Raw genomic sequence first — 19053 nt, 5'->3', positions numbered from 1 at the left:
ATAATTAAAATAGCAAAAATAATCTGCCAGGCACTGAAATATTTTTAGCTGATTGCTTGAGTTTATAATAGCAGCAATGTAATAATGGAGCCCTTTGTGCTAAACCTCCGCCGTGTACCAGTGACGACTGCGGAGCCTGGACTTCACGTTGCTCTTGGCTTATGACGGAGTCGTCCCGCTGCAGCTGAACGCTGCTCCCGGCCCCTCATCCCGACAGCACACATTTCGGTGAAGTTTTTTGGTTGGTACGGGCAGAAAACCTGACGTTGTGGATCCTGCTTTGGGTCCCTTTGCCCTGCGGCACCTTTCTCTCGGCAGGGGAGAGCACAGGGACCGTTCCTCCCTGGGGTTTCTACAGGAGTGGTACAGAAGACAGGCCGGTTTAGAAGAGTTAAGCTCCGCCAGGTGAAGCCAGGTTTCCTGCAGACCTAAGCGGGCCACTTTCTTCTGAAAATTGTCTCTCTGAAGTCCTCACTGAGGTGATTAAATACCGCATGCTTGCGAAGGGCAGCCTTCCTTCGGTGCTGAACTGGGCACTTTGTTTTACGGGACAGAAATTGAAGCCTTGAGCAGAAGGGGATCTAGAAGAGGGTGCGGGGTTTGCAAGAACAGGTCCAGCGTTGAGACCAAAGTCACTGTGGAAATGCCAAGTGCACGGTTTAAGAGAGAATATGTACAGTATGCCTTCCCTGTAAAACCCACGGCAGTTGTGATACCTCCAGACAGATTTATGCAATCTCTGGTATTTTGTCCTCTTCGAGGCAGAAGGTAGGCTTGGACAGCATTTTGAACACTCAGTAAGATTCATTTATTCCTATCTTGTAGTTAATTTCTGTTTATGTTCCAGGGGAGAGAAAAAAGGATTGGCGCATCCACAATTGCAGGGGCAAAGAGCGCAAACAGCAGAAAGAGCACTGCTCAGCGCTTGGAGGACACAGAGGATGGATGGTCATCTGCAGAGCCTTGCAATGCAGGATGTTGCTGTGCATCGGAACACGCACATCAGTCCTGTCCTCTACTGGCATCCTGGCATTGGCGTGGTTAAACTGCACCGGCGATGGGTAATTCGGCCCCGGGTCACCAACAGGACTTGTTTAGGGACATCAAGTAAAACAGCCTTGTAAAATGCCTCTAGGGGACGGGTAATTTATGGAGGGGAGAAACAATATCCCTCCCCTGGTGCCACTTAACTTTTCATTTTATATTTGCAGTAACTGCACATGACATCTGGAAAAACTGCCCGTCCGGTCCCTGGAGAAAGCCAGGGCAGGAGGTCACAGCGCTCCAGGGGCAGACACAGGGTGGCTGTGCCGGGCGTGGGCAAGGTGCGGGAAGCCCTGAGCACCATCTCCCCTGGTACCCGAGCAGACGGTGAGGGACCGGGCGTGGGTGACAGCCCGGCTGCCCGGGCCTCAGTTTCCCCCCAGGGAAAACGGGAGCGGGCCCTGCTGTCCCCCCCCAGGGCTGAGCTGGGGGTGACGGGGGGGGGGGGGAAGCGCCGGGGCCCGATCCCCTCCCGCAGCCGCCCCGCGCCCCCGCAGCCCTGCGCATCCCCGGGGGTGCGGGGTCCGGGCCGGGGGACCCCGGGACAGGGCCGGGGGGGGCGGCGGCTCTCCAGCCGGCTGCGGGGAGGCAGGCTGCCCTCGGCAGCGGTCCCTACACCTTTAAAAGTCTCCTCACGTTGGCGCGCTGATTATCCATTAACCTGATGCGAGCTCCCTTTCCTGGGGGTGGCGTCCTCGGCAGCTCCGCAATAAGAGCCGGCAGCAGGGCTGGCTGCCCGGCTGGCTGCCTGCCTCCTCTCTCCCCTACCCCCGCTCCCTCCTTATCAGCAATTCAGATTGCATGCAAATCTGAGGGCTTTCTTACAGGGGCAAGGCAGAGGACCGAGCGCTTCTCCCGGGCCGCGGTTTCGGGGGAGAGATATCTCCTCCTCCTCCTCCTCCTCCTCCTCCTCTTGGGATTTTCTTCCTTCTCCCCTCCCCTGCTCTCCCCTCCCCTCCCTCCCTCTCTTTCTTTCCTTCCTCCTTTTCACCTCCTCGAACAAAAGTAGCCCTTCTCTCTGCCTGCGAGCGGGGCCGGCTTTGTCTGCCCGCTCCGTCGGGGTGCCCGGGGCTGGGAGCGGAGCTGGCCGGGCCGAGCCCAGCCGCCGGCGGCCGGCGGGCCATGGCGGGGCGAACGACGCTCGCCCTGGCGCTGCTGGGGCTGCTGGGGCTCGGACTGGGCGGCGGCGGGGCGACCTGCCCCGAACGGGAGCTGGAGCGGCGGGAGGAGGAGGCCAACGTGGTGCTGACCGGCACGGTGGAGGAGATCATGAACGTGGACCCCGTCCACCACACCTACTCCTGCAAGGTAAGGGGGGGCCGGGGCAACTTTCGGCCCCCCCCAGGCGCCTTCTGGGGCGGGCGCATGTGGTTTTTATTGTACGCGCTGGAGCTTTGGTGTGTAATTATGTATTTTTAGACTGCGGAGTCTCTCCCCGCTGGAGCTGCCGCAGCTGGGGCGAGGGGGAATCTCTCAAGGTTGCTTTTTATGGGCATTTCCCTCCTTCCCGTGATGCGGAGCTGGCTCCCAACTTTCTGCTCCGGCAGGGTTTGGGCTGCGGGGAAGGTGCTCGCAGCCGCTGGCTGGCTCTGCCCGTAGCTCCCTGTTTACTTTAGCAGCATCTTGAGTTCCTCTAGCTCAAGCTATTGTTTAACTACGAATCTGGCCTCTGGCTATGTTTTTTTTTTTTGTTTTTTTTTTTTTTCTTCTCCCCCCCTAAGCTGAGAGACGGTGAAGTACTGAGCAACCTGAAATACCATCCGCCTGGTTGTCAGAAAACGTGCTGCACGGCTTAACCCTTCCCAGGGCAGGAATCTCGCTTGCGAGGACGTGCTGCTACGTTGCCTTTTCCTCTCCTCCCCATCCCCTCTTCTGCCCATCCTTAAAAACCACCGCGGTCCTGTGCCTAGTGCGGAGCAGGGCCTGGGGCGATGCACAGCGGTGTGTTGGGGGGACAGGTCTGCCTGTGCAGGGGATGGTTAACTTTATACCATGGCATTGCCCTCTGCTCTGGAGCATCTCTCAGCCCAGTAAACTAGTTGAACAGCTTCTGTCTGTCCAGCTGGTGCCCGCTGCTTCACCCTTGCTCCCACCGCTCTGCCCCTTGCGATAGCGCATGGTACAATCTGTACCCTGCTCTTGTAAATTAGATCACAGACCCTCCAGGCTAGCACAGAGACCGTATGTTTGCAAAGCGTCTGGCACATCCTGGGTGCTATGTAGAAAACTAATAAGCTGCGGCGAGCAGCCGGTGTCCTGCGGCAGCTTGGGGCACATATGGCTGAATGGATGTGGGCCACCTGACGCTGGGGTAAGGGTTGCCACACAGGCAGGAGGTGGTCCAGTGAGGCTAGTGATGAGGCAGAAATGCTCATCTAAGAAATAGGTCTCCTTCCTCCCGCTGCGGACACGCGGCGAGGTGTCTGGCTAGCGTAAAATTGTGGCTTCATCTTGCTTCATCCGAGCAAGACTGGGCCAGGAAAACCGTTTTGCCTGTGCTCCTGTGATGGTGAATCTGCTCTGCCTTTGAGAGGGTGCAATCAAGTCCAAGTGAGAGCAGCCAGGGAGCGACCTGTGGGGAAGAACCTGGTCTGCAGGTGGTGGCTGTATTTGAAACACAGTTTGCATTGCCCAGCTTGGGAAGAGAGTCTCTCGCCCGCCTTTCCCTGAGCCATCCCGAGCAGTGCTGTGCAGAAGGCTTGTGCTACTTAGGCTGGAGTTAACGGTGGGATTCCGCTTCTGCCCGTTACTAGTGTCAGAGCAGCACCTGAAGGCCAGAACCTGCCCCCAAGATGCCTTTTCACTCCTGGAGTCCTGTAAAAGAAAGTGAAAGGAGAAAAACCTTCTCTGCTGCCCTGGGTGGAAGTGCCCATCCCACTCATTGTGGCGGTGCTGCCGGCTCTCCCGGTTATGCTGTGACATTTAGTAATTTTCTTAGAACAGGGGTTCTCCAAGCCCCTTACCTACACATCAGTCTCTTCTATGTAATTTTGAATTGTACGTGCATAGTGTCTTTGCAGGAAAAAACCTTTGAAATGGGACTTGGGGTGTCTTAAGGACCTGAAAGCAGATAAATCTCTCCTAACTGTGACTTAGCAGGGCGTAACGCTCATGGCCTGTAAATGCATAGCTTTGCAGCAGCTGTTGGCCTCTTTCACTCTAAGATCTCTCAAAGTATTGAAATTCCTGTGGATTCTGCTGATGCTGGGTTGCAGGGTTAGATGTACTTGCATTTTGGTTTGGTTGGTTTTTTTACCAAGCGCCTAGACTCCAAAAGGGAAGTTTGGGCATTAAACCTGACCGCTGGCTCCTCCGGCCCTCGCACCGACCCTGGTGCCCTGTGGAGCCAGAGCGAGCTGAGGTGCAGGAGGGACCTTGCTGGTGAGCAAACACACGTCCGCTTCCTCGCCGTCATACTCGGTAACCCTTCCTTAGGCCCTGGGGTTACCTCTAAATACCACAGTTATCTCTTGTCAGGCTCTTCTTTATCTGAAGAGGAAAGGCAAGGGCCAAGTGTGTGGTAGGAGTTCCCTAGAGCCCACACCCAAAATAGCAAGTGTTATTGGTGCTGGGTGGTCTGCGAGGGAGCAGGCGCGTGAATATCTGCGAGTGCTGCATTAGTGTATTGTTCATCCTAGTTAAACTCTAAACCCTCCCAGCTGAAGCCTTTGATAGATGAAGATAGGCACATTACAACTCTAGAAGAAATGTGAAGTTAATGTTAGATAAACACCCTTAAATAGCTACCAGCCATTCATTTGCTAGAGGAGATGAATAACAAGGAAGAACAGGCTGACAGAACTCCCAAATTTGACTCTCAAGCTGGCTGATGTGCTGCTTTACCGAGGGGTTTGACGTGGGAACCGGGGCGCTGTGCTTGCTCCTGGCTGCCGCCCTGGCCTCGCTGCTCTTCCCAAGCTGGCGGTGCTGCTGTCCATCCTATTTACAGCCTGTGCGCTGGCATCGTCCCTTCCTGCTTTCGAGTCTTCTGATGTGCCTTGTTCTGGTCGGATCTGATATTTATGAAGAGAGCTCCTATTTATAGGACAAATGCAGGTTCTATATGTGCTATAGGAAGTGTTGAAAAGGATGTGGATCCTGTTCCAAACAATAGAGCCCGTATTTTGGGGGGTAAGGGCGGCTGTGCTCCAGCCAGGGCTGGATGGGGAAGTTGCTGGGGGAGGTGGGTTCGGCGCTCTCCTAGCGCTTAGGGACGGGGCAGCCGGCTCCTGCCAGGGAGAGGCCCCGAGAGTGACGAGCAAGGGGAGAGGGACGACGTGCGGTCAGGAGGGAAGGAGTTGCCAGAGCTGTGTGTGAAGCTGCAAGCAGAGCTGATGCTAGCCTTCGTCTTTAAGAAGTGCTGAAATCTAGTGGTGACCCTTTTTACTTCTGTCCAGAGGGACAGCTCTCTTCCTGAGGAGGCGATGCTCTAACTTCTCATCTTTCTTTACAAGACCAAGGCTGGCATTTCTCAAAGCATCCTCCTGGCAGGAATTGGCGAGCACCGCGCGTGCCTGTACAGGTGGTCCCATTCCCTACTGTGGGATGGAGCCCCATGGCATATTGGAAAATCCTTTTACTTTCTGGTTTTGTGCTGCACTTCAAATATACCCTTGCAAGGATCTGCTTAAATAAAGTCTTTGCTGTTCTTGCTCTGCCTCCCTGTAGCTGCCAGGAGTCTTGTAAAACAGTCTTAATCCACTGTTTTATGTGCTGGCTGGCAAAAGAGTGAGTGAGTCTGCTACAGGGAAGGGACCTCTTGGAACTAGGTTCCAACCTAATGTTTTCTCTCTCTCCCTTTTCTTCCCCGATCCTTGATGTAGCCGGTGAGTCACCAGTGACAAAGTCTTAATTGTGTGTGATGATGAATGGGATGCCCTACAGGTAATTGCTTGGTCTTTGGTGCCTTCACATCCATTCATTATAGAGGATAAGGGTGGGGAGAAAGCTGGTGGACTCTGATGTTGCTTGTGAATGCTGTTCCCTGGCTCTGAGGTGTAGGACTAGAACACCCATGCTAATTAACTCAAATTACCATCTGCTTCAGAAGAGGGGGTAGGCTTTAGCCTTTCTTCCCCCTTAGACCTAGCTGTGAAAATGCCCGACTGCTACCTTTCAGCACAAGCCTCAGGCTGTGCTCTCTGCCTGCCTGGCGTATTTTTTTTCCTTTTGTCTCCTTTGTGTTCCTGGGTTTTTTTGCCCTGGTTGCCTTGTGCACCTCACCTCCTTGCAGCGAGCGCCTGCCCCGCGGGCTGCAGGCTGCCGCCGAAGGAAGGGGAGGTGGGGCCGGTGGGGCTGCGGGAAGGTGTCTTAACTTGACTGTGGGGAGAAGCACAACCACAGGGAGCTGTGCTGCTGCAAAATGCTGGAGAAACAGCTGGTCCCGGGTGAGGAAGCAGGAGGCTTGTGTTAGTGCAGGCTTGCAGTAAAGCTGTGCAAGCTGTGCTCCTTAGCACCCTGCCTCCTCGGCTCACCTGAGGTGCCATGCTCGCAGGTGGCCCCAGCCTGGCTCTTTGAAGGGAGCAGCCTCCTGTGGCACCACCTGCGTGTGGTGGAGCAGATGTCTCTGTGTCAATACCGGGATTCCCGCAAGATCAGAAGGGAGGAAAGCTGCCTGTCACAGCTACCCTCCCTTGCCATCTGAAGCTCCCTCTGGTTGCTGGTTGACTGCCATCTCTCTCAAGAAAAGAGCTCATGCTGGCAGGGCTGGGTACAGCCGAGCAGTCAGCTTTTCAAGCAGGCTTCTCGGGCTGAAATAGGCTGTGCAAATGGCTTTGAAGGCATTGCTTTCTCAGCCCCTCTTCTTACCCCTGCCCAGCAGCTTGGACTTGGAATGTGTGGGGAGGGACGGTAGCCTGCGTATAAGCTACTGCTTGTCCTTTGGTTGCTGTGGCATTGCTTAGCACTGGCCCAAGGGGAGCTGGCTCCATGCTGGAAGATGAATGAGTCTGAGAGCACATGGGTGCAACGTCTCTAGTTAACTCTCATGTCTGGGGGCAGCTAAGACATGTGCAGCTTCCAAAGAGGAGCTGTCACACTGGTGGTTATACCTGGGATGGTTTTTGATCTCAGGTATGCAGGAGAACAGGGCTCACCTCGGTGATGTGCAGTGGCTGCTGTTCGGATTGCAGGACCTGCTGGGCTGGGTGGGAGCTGAGACCCATCAAGTCCGAGTCCTTCTCCAAGGTGGGCAAATATTACACCTTTAGGAGAAGGTGTGAGAAGTAGGAGGATCTGAGAATAAAATACGTGCCTAAACTTTGTCCTTAACCTTCAGTTGCACCTGTAGAGTAGAGCAACACTAAATTCATTCCCTTTTTCTGCTTGACAGGTGAATTTTGTGCTGAGCAGGAGGGTCTCACCCCAGCCTGCTTGCTCTGGTGGTGGGAATGGCCCTGTTCCCTTGCCCCAGCACCCGTAGCTGCCCGCTCCTCGTCGTGGCAGGCATGCAGTGTGGGAGTTCAGCTCAGCATCATTGTGGACCTTGAAGCCTCTTGATCAGGACTGAGATAGTGTTGAGCTCACACCCCTGAAATTCTGGAGTTAGGGCTTCAAAAAATTGCAAGACTGATTAAAGGCTGTGAGACTTGCATATTCCCCCTAGCCCCCAACATGTTTTTACCCTCTTATTTGAACTTTGCAGTGTCAGATCCTTGTGCGTGTCTTCTGTAGCCACTGAGTAATGGGATGGATGTATTTGGCAAAGAGTAAGAGTTTCTCTGGATGGTCTCAAAGAAGCCCACAGGGGACGCAGTGCACTTGAAGGGCTGTGCAGGGCAGAGGCCAGTGAGCTGCAGTTGCAGATAACTATAAAAATGGTTCATTCTAGAGTGGGATAATGTCTGCTCCTCAACTGTAACAAGTCCCCCCACCGCAACGCCTGCGTCAAGCACGGAAGCTGGAGTGTGAACAACTGTCTGCCACCCCCAGTGTCCCCCAAGGTCAGGACAGACCCGTCTGCTCACAGGCCTGCGAGCATCCTTTCTCTGCCACTCGCGTTCCCTTTGGAATTGCACTCTTAAAGTACGTACGTGTGTGCCTGTTTCAGAGAGGGGGTCAAGAGCCCCCTTATCTTTGAGCCACCTCCTCCCTGACTGCTTTGGTGCTTGGCACGGTGTGCTGACGTGCTTTTTGGGCAGTGAAGACAGCTGGAGAATGCAGGTGACTGGGTCCTCAGGCCGCGGCGTAGGAGAGGAGATGCTGGCAGAGAGTGCGATAAAGCAGACTCTGAGCATGCCAGGCCAGGGGTGCCTGCAGTCGCAGTAATACCCATGCACTGCGGCAGCCGCCCTTGCGAGTGAGCTGCCCTTGCTCCAGGCTGAAACCTCAGGCAGCTCTCTGATGAGCTGTTCCTATTCCGTGCAACTCGCCGGCTCGGCTCTGTGTCACGTTTCCCCTGCGATGGGATGGCAGCAGCAGTAGGAGGATTTCTAATCTATTGGGAGTGAATGGGGACATGCCTCCGGTGTCCCATGTGCACTAAAGATTCATTTTAGGGCTGCTTCTTCCCTCCTGTGTGGGTGTTTCTTTTGGGCAATTTGCTGCGGAGAGCGTGGCACCGGGGAGAGGTTGGCTTGCAGTTGTGTGCAGATCGTGCCTTTTTTGGGCAGGGGGATGAGCCGGCAGTGCGGCCCGGGGAGGCTGCTCTAGGACCGCTGGCAGTGGAAGGGGGGAGAGCGGCACTAACTCTTGTGGCCAGGACTTATTTTTCCCTTTACTCATCCAAACTTCAGGAAGAAATGGGCTCCTACTGCCAAATCCTCCATGTGTTTTAGCAAATCTAGTCTGCTAACGCAAAGGGGTTTTTTTAGTCGTTTATAGGAATGTAAGTTGCCTTTGACATTTCTACATGGAGCATTATCTTCCCAAGGTACCAGGGCCTTGTTGGAGCCAGAAGACTCCCTTCTTTCCTTCACCCAACCCACCTGCCCCTGCCCCTGTGTTAAGGCTCCTGTGCCACTGTTCAGAGCCTCCCCCGTGGATGGACGGGGCTCTCTCTCACTGTGCAGCCTTCCCTGCTTGGGGGCTTCCAGCCATTTAATGTTCCTTTCAAAGCTTTTTTTTAATTCCGAAGTGTTTTCTTCTCCCTTGATCCATTTCGCCACTGAGATTTTGTTGCGAGTCAGGATATCTCTGGGAGAACTGTACCAGCTGGAGTCTGTCACCTTGAATGATGCTGCCTGGGAGAAGAAGGGGGGTTCCTCTGGCAAGGCTGAGACTTGCATGCTGCCCTTGACGGGGCTCGAATCGTGTCCCCGAGCCTGTGGCCTGTGTCTGCGGGTGTCAGGCTTCCAGCTCATGTACGTGGAAAGGGTCGGTGGCAGGTGAGGTGGGTCTCACTTCTGTCCAAGCGTCCAGTCCTGCTATGAATTGGAATTCTTTATTAGTATTCTGTTATTAGTAATGGGCAGGATCAGGTCAGTTCTGATTATTGTTTTTTTTTAAATAAATTATTTTCCTGGGTGAGGCTCTGCCAGCTTCCCCTGGCTAAGTGCAGAGTCCCTTGTTGGACAGCAGTGTTCCCTGCCATAGCCAGTCATGTGGCAACTGAAATGGCTCTTGTGGGCATAAAGGTTAGAACAATATCGGAGGGAAAAGGTTGGTTAGCTCATCCTCTGTCTTACTGGTCGTGTACAGCAGAGGCAAAACAGCAGCAGAGGCTTCTCCTTCTGCCAGGGAAGCTCGTGAGCAGCCTTCCTGGTCTGAGCCGAGCTGTGCCGCAGCGGCTGCCGGGGTCCGCTCAGCCCTTCTCCCACCCACCTCTGCCTGGCTGCTTGCGCTCCGCTGGCCCCCACCTTGCCGGCCCCGCTGGGCTCTCCTGTGCCATGTGGGAGGCTGGTCTCTGGGTCTCTGGAAGCAGCTGTGCCTGCTGGTGGCCTTCAAGTGTTTGCTGAGAAGCGGCAGCTTATCTGGAGCCATTGTTCTTGCCCGAACAAAGAAAAGGGGCATTGCTCCCCTCTGCCAGCCCCGGGAGCCTTTGTAGCAGGGGCTTGCTGGGTGCTTGCACTCAGGGTGGGGACAGGGTGGGTGATGAGAGGAGAGGAAGGAGAGGGCTGTTTTGGGCTCATGTGTCCCCGTGGGCAGAGAGGGCCTCCGGGGAGGGGAGTCAAGGCGGCTCGAGGTAGGGTTTGGTGCTGGGCAGCATCAGGCTGTTTTGAGCCCCTAACAGCAGGGACTGGGCTGGCGGTGCGCTTGGTAGCAGGCTGCAGGCCCAGCTGAAGGCAAATCCTGGGTCTCGGCGCCAAGGGCAGTGTGTCCCAGTGCAAAGAGGAGAGATGCGCACTGGGGGACGAGGGGTCTCTGTCCCTCGCTGGAGAACCTGCGTGGCTGAGGGGCCACTTGCGACGCGAGCCCTGTCCCCCTTTGCTCCCCACGAGACTGCGTGGGGAAGGGGCCGGGGTGCTGAGTACCTGGGCTGGAGAGCTGGGTGCAGCTTTGGCAGAAAGAATAGTATGTGCTTTAGTCTTCCTTGCCTATGTATTTTGTGCTTTTGGAGGGATGGCTAATGAAATTAGCTCTGCTGGAAGGCTTTGCCAACCTGAACCACTCCTGTGCATCTTGTGACAACGTGATAAAAATTAACTGGGCCAGAAGGTGCCAATTGTTTGTGGCTGTGAAATGGTCTCACGTGCTCTTTCTCCCTCTCGTTCAAGGTGAGAGTCTGGCGTTATCTGAAAGGCAAAGACATCGTCACTCATGAGATCCTCTTGGATGGTGGGAACAAGGTGGTTATCGGTGGCTTCGGGGACCCGTTAATCTGCGACAACCAAGTCTCGACTGGGGACACACGGATTTTCTTCGTCAACCCTGCCCCACAGTACATGTGGCCGGCACACCGCAATGAGCTGATGCTGAACTCCAGCCTCATGCGGATAACGCTGCGCAACCTGGAGGAGGTGGAGCACTGTGTGGAAGGTGAGGCTGGAGCACGGGTGCCTGCCTTCCCCTGGGGTGCTCTGAGCACGCAGACGCAGCAGCAGCCAAGCCCTGGCTCTGTTGGCCACCTTGGGCTCTTAGCTTGTAAATGGTCGATTGGCAAATGATCCCACTGGTGATGAGGGGGATCAATCCTGTTCTACATGTGTTTGGGGTAGAGTCATACTGCTCTGTAGACTCACTTGTCATTGGGACAGTGCCTGGCATTGACCTTGTTGTCAAAGGCAGTTGTTGCAACAAAGGTACAGCCAAGCAAAGTCATTTTATGTTATTTTTGCTCCAGATTTGATGCAAGTTCTCAGTCCCCTCTGTAATCAGCCCGATGTGTTTGGGAGCATCCCCATTGCAAGTCCTGTCCTGACACAAGTGTGTGGCAGGTACTTACTAGGGAATTTAGACTCCTCACACCTGGGTTAAATTCTCCTGTAGCTTTAGAGCTAATAAATTTATGGGCTAATCCTGTGGTGAGGGCCTTCCTTCATGGTAGTCACCCCTAGCTTCCTCTGTCTCAGAGCTCCCTTGCTTGCTAAGTCAGCCTCGTGGACTCCGGTAGGGATCCAAGGAGCCAGCCGAGTTCTGCTTGGGGGTAAAGCTTGCTTCTCCAAGGTATAACTAAGTCAGAACCAAGCCGAGCAGCTAAGTGATTTGGGCGGGTATGAGTTATGCTTCTGTGTTGTGGTGAAGCCCTGTATCTTAGACCTCCAGGTGTGGAGATCTGCCTCTATGGAGAGCAGATCTGGAGAGAACTGATCTTTCTTCTACTTGTTGCCCAACCACCTTGAAAACGTAACTCCTGTAATAACCCATTTGCTGGCTTCTCTCTTCCCCCTTTATGCTTGTCCTGTGTTCCAGCAAGAGCTCCGAGCTCATGGGGGAATGTGGTGCCCCAAAACCCCTTTGCTGGGGTCTGAGTATGTCCTGAGAGCAGATGAGTAAACAGGGGAAGGAATGCAGGAATTCTGCACAGACAACAAATAAACATGCAGATTGGCTCCCTCCTCCCCTTTGGACGTGCAGAGGAGAGGCCATAACCCCCTTTTCCAGCTGTGAATGCTGACAGAGGTAAATGACCGAGCTCTTGATCTGGGAGAGAGCTAGTTCAGCAAAGTGGCTCCCAAGAGGCACCCGTCTCGAGTGGTTTTTGTAAGAGGGGAGAAAACACTGGCGGTTTTCTGCCTGTATATAGGTATTGTGCTTCTTGTGCTTGAAAGGTATCAGTCCTGCTCCTTCCTTGCACCTCGTGGACGGGGAGGGAGGAGAAAGAAGAGTGTGTGCGTGGTTGGTTTTGTGAAACCTGAGCAAACATTTGGAAGAATTCTGCCCTCACCTAGTTTGCTGTGTTCTTTGGCATGCTTATTTTGCGCACGCTAGATGTGAGCTCGGGTGGCTGAGCTAGGTGGTTCCCGTTTGTGGTGAAGGATGTTGTCCCTTAAGACCCCTGGGAGATGATGAGAGATCTAGTTTTCCTCCTATTAGTGTAGATACAATGTAGAATTTATCACTGGGACCCATTCCTGCTTTTGCCTTTAGTGATGGAAGATTCAAACCGGTGTTGCGTTGGTGTAATGCTCGTTACAGCCGCTGGTGTGTCGGGGCTGGCTGCATTTGGGGAGCTGGGCTGGGACCTGCTGCGGTCGGGGACACATCCTAGCCCCGGACAGCTTTTCTTGCAGAGGACCAGGGTGGTGATGGGACTGTCATTCCCAGTGTGCTATACCTTGCAGCTGTACCGGTGTCCTGGTCCCAGGAGGGGAGAAGGGTGAAGTGCCTGCGTGCACCAGGCTGTAAGTGGATGTGTTTGTCTAGAAGCATGCCCTCTGATGCAGTGCCGTAGGGAGGATTTGCTTGGTGTTGCTCCCATGCTGTTGTGCAAGGGAGTTGAAGGTGCCAAAGCTGGGCATGTCTAAACTCTCTCTCCCTCCCGTGTGCTTAAATTGCAGGTCCATGCAGTTATAGGTGGGTTTATCTTTCCTCCCTGCTAGATTAACCTTTCCTGATGCCAGGTAGCAGATGATTCTTTCTGGGACTCCCATCTTTTCTGAAGATCACTTGTTGCGTAGCTTGCTTCCTTTAAGGAATTAGGCCCCTCTTCCCAATGGCTCCCCGGGAGGCTGTCGGCATGCAGAGGTAGGGTCAGCCTGCCTGGCTGGCGGCTCGGGGCCAGCAGGCTGCTGTGGGGAGAGCGGGGGCTGCAGAGGGCTGGAAAACAGCCTGCCGACAACCTGCCCCGTCTGGTGGGCCTGATTTTCTCTGAACTGATGGAGACCTGCCCAGACTGTGTTGCTGAGAAATGACAAGAACAAGGCAAACTTGCATTACTAATATCTCAGGTAGGTCAAAAAGTGTTGCTTGGGAGATGCACAGTGATTCTTATTTTGGCATCCGCCTGACTTAGCAGCTGTTTCGCTTGCTTTGATAAACCCACCTTTCTTGTCCTGTCCAGTGGACTTGCTTTTCTTCCCACATCTTGGAAGCCTGGTCATTGCATGAGTATCCTATATGCTGGGTGCTAGCCGGTTTGCTGTAGAAAGCATAGAACAAATGGACCCCCAAAATTTTGGTTTCCCTCGAGCCCTACGCAAAGCTCAGGCCTCTCCTGAGGTCTGTGAAAGTCCCTTTCGGCTTGCCCAGTGCAGCTGCCTTGCTGGCTTCTGGGAGGCCGTGCAACGCCAGGCATGAGAACCTGCTCCTGCCACCCTGGGAACTATTTCTGAGCTCCGAGTCTGAGAATTTAGCTCCAGGACTTGTTTCCCATCAGCTCCCCACAGGAAGGTTCAAAGCAAAGCTGCCCAGAATGCTGCTCTTTGCTGCGATCTGAGTTTAAAAACAAACCTTTGAGTGCTTTTGCAGAAAGAATTGGAAGAATGGTGGCAGCTGAGTGGAAAAACATGAATGTTTTGAGTATCTTCATCTCCTGTTGCTCCAGCTTGGAAAAATCCTAGACATCAAAATCTTTCCTGTTTAAGAGGGGAGTTCAAACCAGGGCGTCTCTGTGAAACAGCTCAGGTTAGAGTAAAAACAGTGTGCTTTGATTACACTTAATTGTGGTAAAAATGCTTTGACCAGCTGTAGGCAAAATACAAGACTTCAGCTAAGCTCTGCGAACTGGCTTCAGCACTGAGGGTGCCTGGAGGGAAGTTTTTTGGTGCTGAATGGCAGAGGAGCAGCTCTGGGGCTCGCGCAGGAGGCTGGGGCGCAGGCTGGGACTGGGCCCTTGGGCGAAGGAGGATGTTTGCTCTGGTGCCTCTGCGGGGGAATGCACGGAGAGGGAGCCGGCCCCGAGCAGCACGCAGCGCCGCGCAGCACCAGGAGTGGATTTCCTCTTGTTCCTCAAGATATCTGGATGGAGCTTCCCGGGGAAAGAATTGGCCTGAGAAGCCGCAGCCTCGCTGTATTTGTGCCTTGAACGCTGGTACTGCACGAAGCGGGCTGGAGTCACTGCGCAGGTGTTGGAGCTCCCCAAGGCACGCCACCAGCGGGCTCCGTGCTAGGTGCGGTGCTTTCCTCCCCTCGCTCTCCCCTGAGAACGCCATCAAGCACGCTCTTCTGGAGTTCAACAGCTGACTAATCCCTGAGAGATTTTTCCCCTGTGTGTGTCTCTTGTATTTCACTTTGATCGCAACTGCACTTGAAGAAAATCTAGATTTTTCTGTATGGCATGGGAGGGGCTGCGTGGCGACTCCATGCTGAGCCGTCTGGGTGGAAGGAAGTTCAGATTGAACCTTTGTTAGGGCCTTGGTTAATGAGAACCCAGAGCTCGCCTTAAATAGTGCCTTGCTTGTGGCATGATTTGCATTAATGCTGGTGCAACTGCCCCAGCTGAGACTGCTTTGCTAGCTTTGGAGATGTGTGTGGACTTTGAACCTCCTGAGAAAAGCCACGTAGGTTGGCTTTACAAGTACAGTGCCTCGTGAAACCTGGTAGTGTTGGGTACAGTAAGCACATGCTGTTGTAACAGGAGGTCCTGCTCGTGGCTTGAGACCCTTGTCCCAGAGCAACATGTCCAATATATCTGCCAGAAACTCTTGCTCTGTGCTTTAACTAGTGCGGTGTCACCTCAGCTTCTCGGGTGACATGGAAAATAGGGCCCACGAACCAAGTGGGGGGGGTTGTTAAGCCTTTTGGTAAGGATGGATCTGCCAGTCTTGGGGGCGATGCTCTGCAACCCCGATGGGAATGATTCCAGCAGTGAGAGCAAGGCTGAGGACTGACCCTCTGTGCACACATAGCAGCTGTCTCAAAGCCTTTCTGGACTACCTGCTGGCTTCCTAGGCTAGTGGTCGTGGCTAGTGCTGCGCTTGTGCTTCCGCGGTGCTCGGTAGCTTCTCTGCTGCCTCCCCCAGCCCCGGTGTGGCCGTGGGCCCAGGGCTGCTCCCTCTGGGCAGGCAGCGAGGCGGGTGCGCGTTGTGCCGCGATGGTCACCTTTGGGTGCTGTACGTCACCCAGCCTAGGGACTGGAGGGGGCTAACGTGGTGTCTCGGTGCTGCTGTGAGACTAGCACGCAGGCCTTTGAAACTCCTTTCCGTATAGATGCCCATAATAAAGCTAGCTACTCTGGCTTGCGTTCAACATGCAGTGTGCTGCAGATGCTCCATATGTTTAACAATGTCACTTAGCTCTTATTGAAATTGTGATTCTAGCCAGTCCAGAACTCTCCTCTGACTTTTCATCTCTGTGGCAGCCCTGTTAATTGCTCCTGTGGAAGAACTGCATCCAGTCCTGCAGCCTCAGTTCTCCCATGTCTGCTTGGGAGTGGGACGGCTTTGAAAGCATCTCCCTTTGAGTTACACTGTCCCTTCCGTTTTGTCTTCTGCCTGTTCACTTTTATTCTGTCCTCCCTTTCTTTTTAGGTCTCTGCCTCCATAGAACTGAGACGTTTTGTTCTTGTAAACCAGCCCATGCAAAACTTTCTTTTCAGGCTCCTTACAGAGACTGTACGGCATGCACAGTAGGCTCCTCTCAGCAAGGATATTGCTGGCATGGGTTTGCGTTAGGTGATTTGGGCTGTGGTCACTTCCCATGCTCTGGTCTCTCTGCAGCCCTTCTGCACCCCTGCAACTATTTCTTTTTAATCCATCCCTGGCATTTTGTTGTGCTTCAGAACAGGCAAGGGAGGGGTCTGGAAGAGGGTTAGTGTGTGGCTTTCTTAAAGAAGGGTTTTTTTCCTTCCCTCCTCTTCTTGGCTCTGTTTTGAATAGAAGATAATGAGAACAGCATCAACACCTCCGTCTCGGGAGGGTGAGAGAGTTAGCCAGCAGCTGTAAAATGTAGTAAACTGAGAGGAGAGAATCCACCACCGAACGCTCCTGGGGGCCCCATCCTGCCTCCCCGTCGGCAGGCTGGGCAGCAGGGGCACAGCAGGCAGCCCCGCTGGCTGCCGGGGTGGGAGCAGATTCCCTCTCGGGGCTGCCATGTTGGAGACGGGCACAGGGGAGAGCAGGGACTGACTTATGGGTGAGATGCTGGCTTTTCAAGGGTGGATGGAGCCAGGTATTATGGCTGTTGCTGCAGAAGCCAGCTGTGCTGCCGGGACCAGTGTTTGCAGGAGACGCTCTCGCTGCTAGCGTGGGGGGCCCTGTGCGTGGGCCAAGCATAAGGGTCTGTTTCCTCCCTCTCTTGCGTGGTAGTAATGCAAAACATCCCATGGGTTTATGGCAGTAGCTAAGAGAGTCGATTTGTTTAGCAAATTCCTATGGAATTTTAATCTGGTGTGGGAGGCTACTGGTCTGGGAAGGCTCCTTTGGCCCCACTTTCCACTCTGGCACATCCTGCTGCATTTCTCTGTGGGCTCAGCTAGGGCTTCTTGGTCAGCAGCACAGACGGCGTATCTCTTGGCGGTGCCGGCTGTGCAGTTATGACAAGTGCTGGGCCCTGGCCATGTGCTCTTGGTTCTGCTTTTCCTTTGTTTGCTCCTCTAATAACATGGAGGGGGACCGTGGCTTGCTGTCGGCTGTGCTACAGAGGGGAGCTGTGGGCTTTGGCAGGCTCTGCACCTCCTTCTGTGCTGTGTTTTCCCATTGAACTGCTAGGTACTGATCGGTGCTGGTCCAGGGCTGGTACATCACCTCCTGGCTGGTGGGATTGCACAGGGAAGCGGCATTCTCCCTGTTTCATCCTTTTTGTACAGACGTGGGGTAGAAGAGAAGGGTGGGAGAAAGAAAGGGATGTGGGAGTGGGAAAGGTGTTGTGTGTTCCCATAGGGGATCAGTCTGAAACACTTCCATGTCCCACTCTGTCCCTGCAGTCTCCTTTTGGTGCTTCCTGCCGCAGGAGGCTTGCACAGCATCAGCCTTGCTCAGGGGACTTGGCGAGAGCTGTGTTGCAGGGCTCCCAGGCAGGGGGTTGCTGCAGGGAGCTGCTCCGTGGGCACGTGAAGCCTTTGGTGGGGGTGCTGGGGGCTGCGTGCACGAGGGAAATCCCCCTGCGGGGGCTGCCGCTCCCCCGGGGTGGCAGGGAGTGGGTGCAAGTGGAGTGATGCTTCCTACTGGCGGCCGTCACCGTTCCTGTTGACAAGGCTGGATCTGAATCTCTCCCTCTGAGCATCTCCTCAACTGAATGCCTGCAGATTTGGGACTCTGGCATCTCCTTCATCCTCTTTGCATCCCCTGGCTTTGCAGAGCTGTTTTTCGGACTCCCTGATAACCTGTCACCTCCCTCCCTCCCTCCTCCGGCTGGATGAGAGGTTGGGAGCCTGTCCTACACCTGGGTCTGCTCTGCTTTAGCTCACATGCCGGAGGTCAGCCCTGCTGATGCTGCAGGCTGTGGGGCCAGGCTTTGCAGACAGCCTGTGTCGCGTGAGCCTTTACGCACTGACGGTTGCTTTTGGTCACGGTGTCACCAGGCCACGAATCTGTAACTTTAACAAAAGGTGTTGCTGTGCTATAACTGCTTCTGTCCAAACCTTCCCTGTCATTTGTTTCCCTGTCTGCTCCGTATCTCTTTGCACAGCATCAAGCATGGGAGCAGTCAGCCCTGTCACACTGTATGTGCTGGAAGTGTAAATTAAATGTACAGGCGTGGCTGCTTGCAGAATGCAGCCAGACAGCCACACGTATCAATCTAGATCGTTTTAATGCTGTAACCAATTTGCAGCCATCTAGGACCGAGTGGCTCTGCCTTTCTGGCAGGGGCAGAACTCGACTCTGTTTCTCTCGGCAAATTGCCGGCTCCTGTTGCTCCAGGCGGGCGATACTCTCCCTTCGCCCAAGGCTCACGCCGCTTGTCTCGGACTCCCTGTGGCTGAGAGCTGTGGCACATGGGCACGCAGGTCAGCCTGGGTAGCCACCGAAGCTGTCCCAGCAGAAGGGATGCGAGGGAAATGGCTCAGTACTCATCTGGTTTCCAACCAAAGCCCGGGAGCTGGGCTCTGCTGGTGGGGAGGACAGAGCTGAGTGACCTGCCCCAGCCTTGGGGCTGTCCGGAGCCGTGGCAGGGCGATGGGCAGCACGGGGCAGGCCGGCCTTTGCCCATGAGCCCCGCAGGGCTCTGCCTGTCAGAGCTGCCAGGCGCCTGCCGGAACTGCCGGCACCCGCCCGGGCTTGCTCAGCGCTAATCCTTACCCGGAGTGGGACTTCGGTCTGTTTATCTTATTAAACACTCTGCAAAGATCCTGCATTCCTTCGGGATGACTTCCAGGAGCAGGAGAGCTCTTTGATGTGCTGCGTGGCCGGGGTGGGGACAGCGTGGCCCGTGCCCCAGGACTGGATGGATGGATGGATAGCCTCCTCTGCCTGCTGGGCTGTGGGCAGCTGAGCAGGGAGAAGGGACTGGAGGAGGTGAACAGTGCTCTGCAAGCTGCTCCCTCCGAGCAGAAACCATTCTAGCAGTGCCTTTTCCTTTTTTCCTTGAAAAATTGCTTCTCTTCCCGCATTTTCAGCTCCCTGGAATAATTTTCTTTGATTAGCAAAGGAAATGGGACTCTAGTGCGTTCAATAATTCATACCCAATTTGGCTAATTTCAGTCTGGCTGCAGCACAGACTAAAAAGTGAATAAGAATATGTGAGGTTTCAAACCACTTTTTATTATTCACTTCTCATTTTTACTCCCTGGCTCTCCCTGTGTCCAGCAGCCAC

At 54.4% G+C, this 19053-nt stretch overlaps 1 protein-coding gene across 1 annotated transcript in view; it reads left to right on the top strand.

The window, feature by feature from the left end:
- Positions 1 to 2313: 2313 nt before the first annotated feature.
- Positions 2314 to 19053, top strand: part of AGRN (agrin) — a gene marked incomplete at its 5' end in the record, with an annotated part of 124487 nt that continues 107747 nt past the window's right edge. Inside the window, 2 exons of the mRNA XM_082328862.1 lie at positions 2314 to 2352; positions 10698 to 10959. Coding sequence (XP_082184988.1) covers positions 2314 to 2352; positions 10698 to 10959 — 301 coding nt within the window. The remainder of the gene's footprint in view (positions 2353 to 10697; positions 10960 to 19053) is intronic.

Source organism: Platalea leucorodia, assembly GCF_965183815.1.
Source record: "Platalea leucorodia genome assembly, chromosome: 17".
Classification (NCBI taxonomy): Eukaryota; Metazoa; Chordata; class Aves; order Pelecaniformes; family Threskiornithidae; genus Platalea; species Platalea leucorodia.
This window is presented reverse-complemented; position numbering and strand designations above follow the sequence as displayed.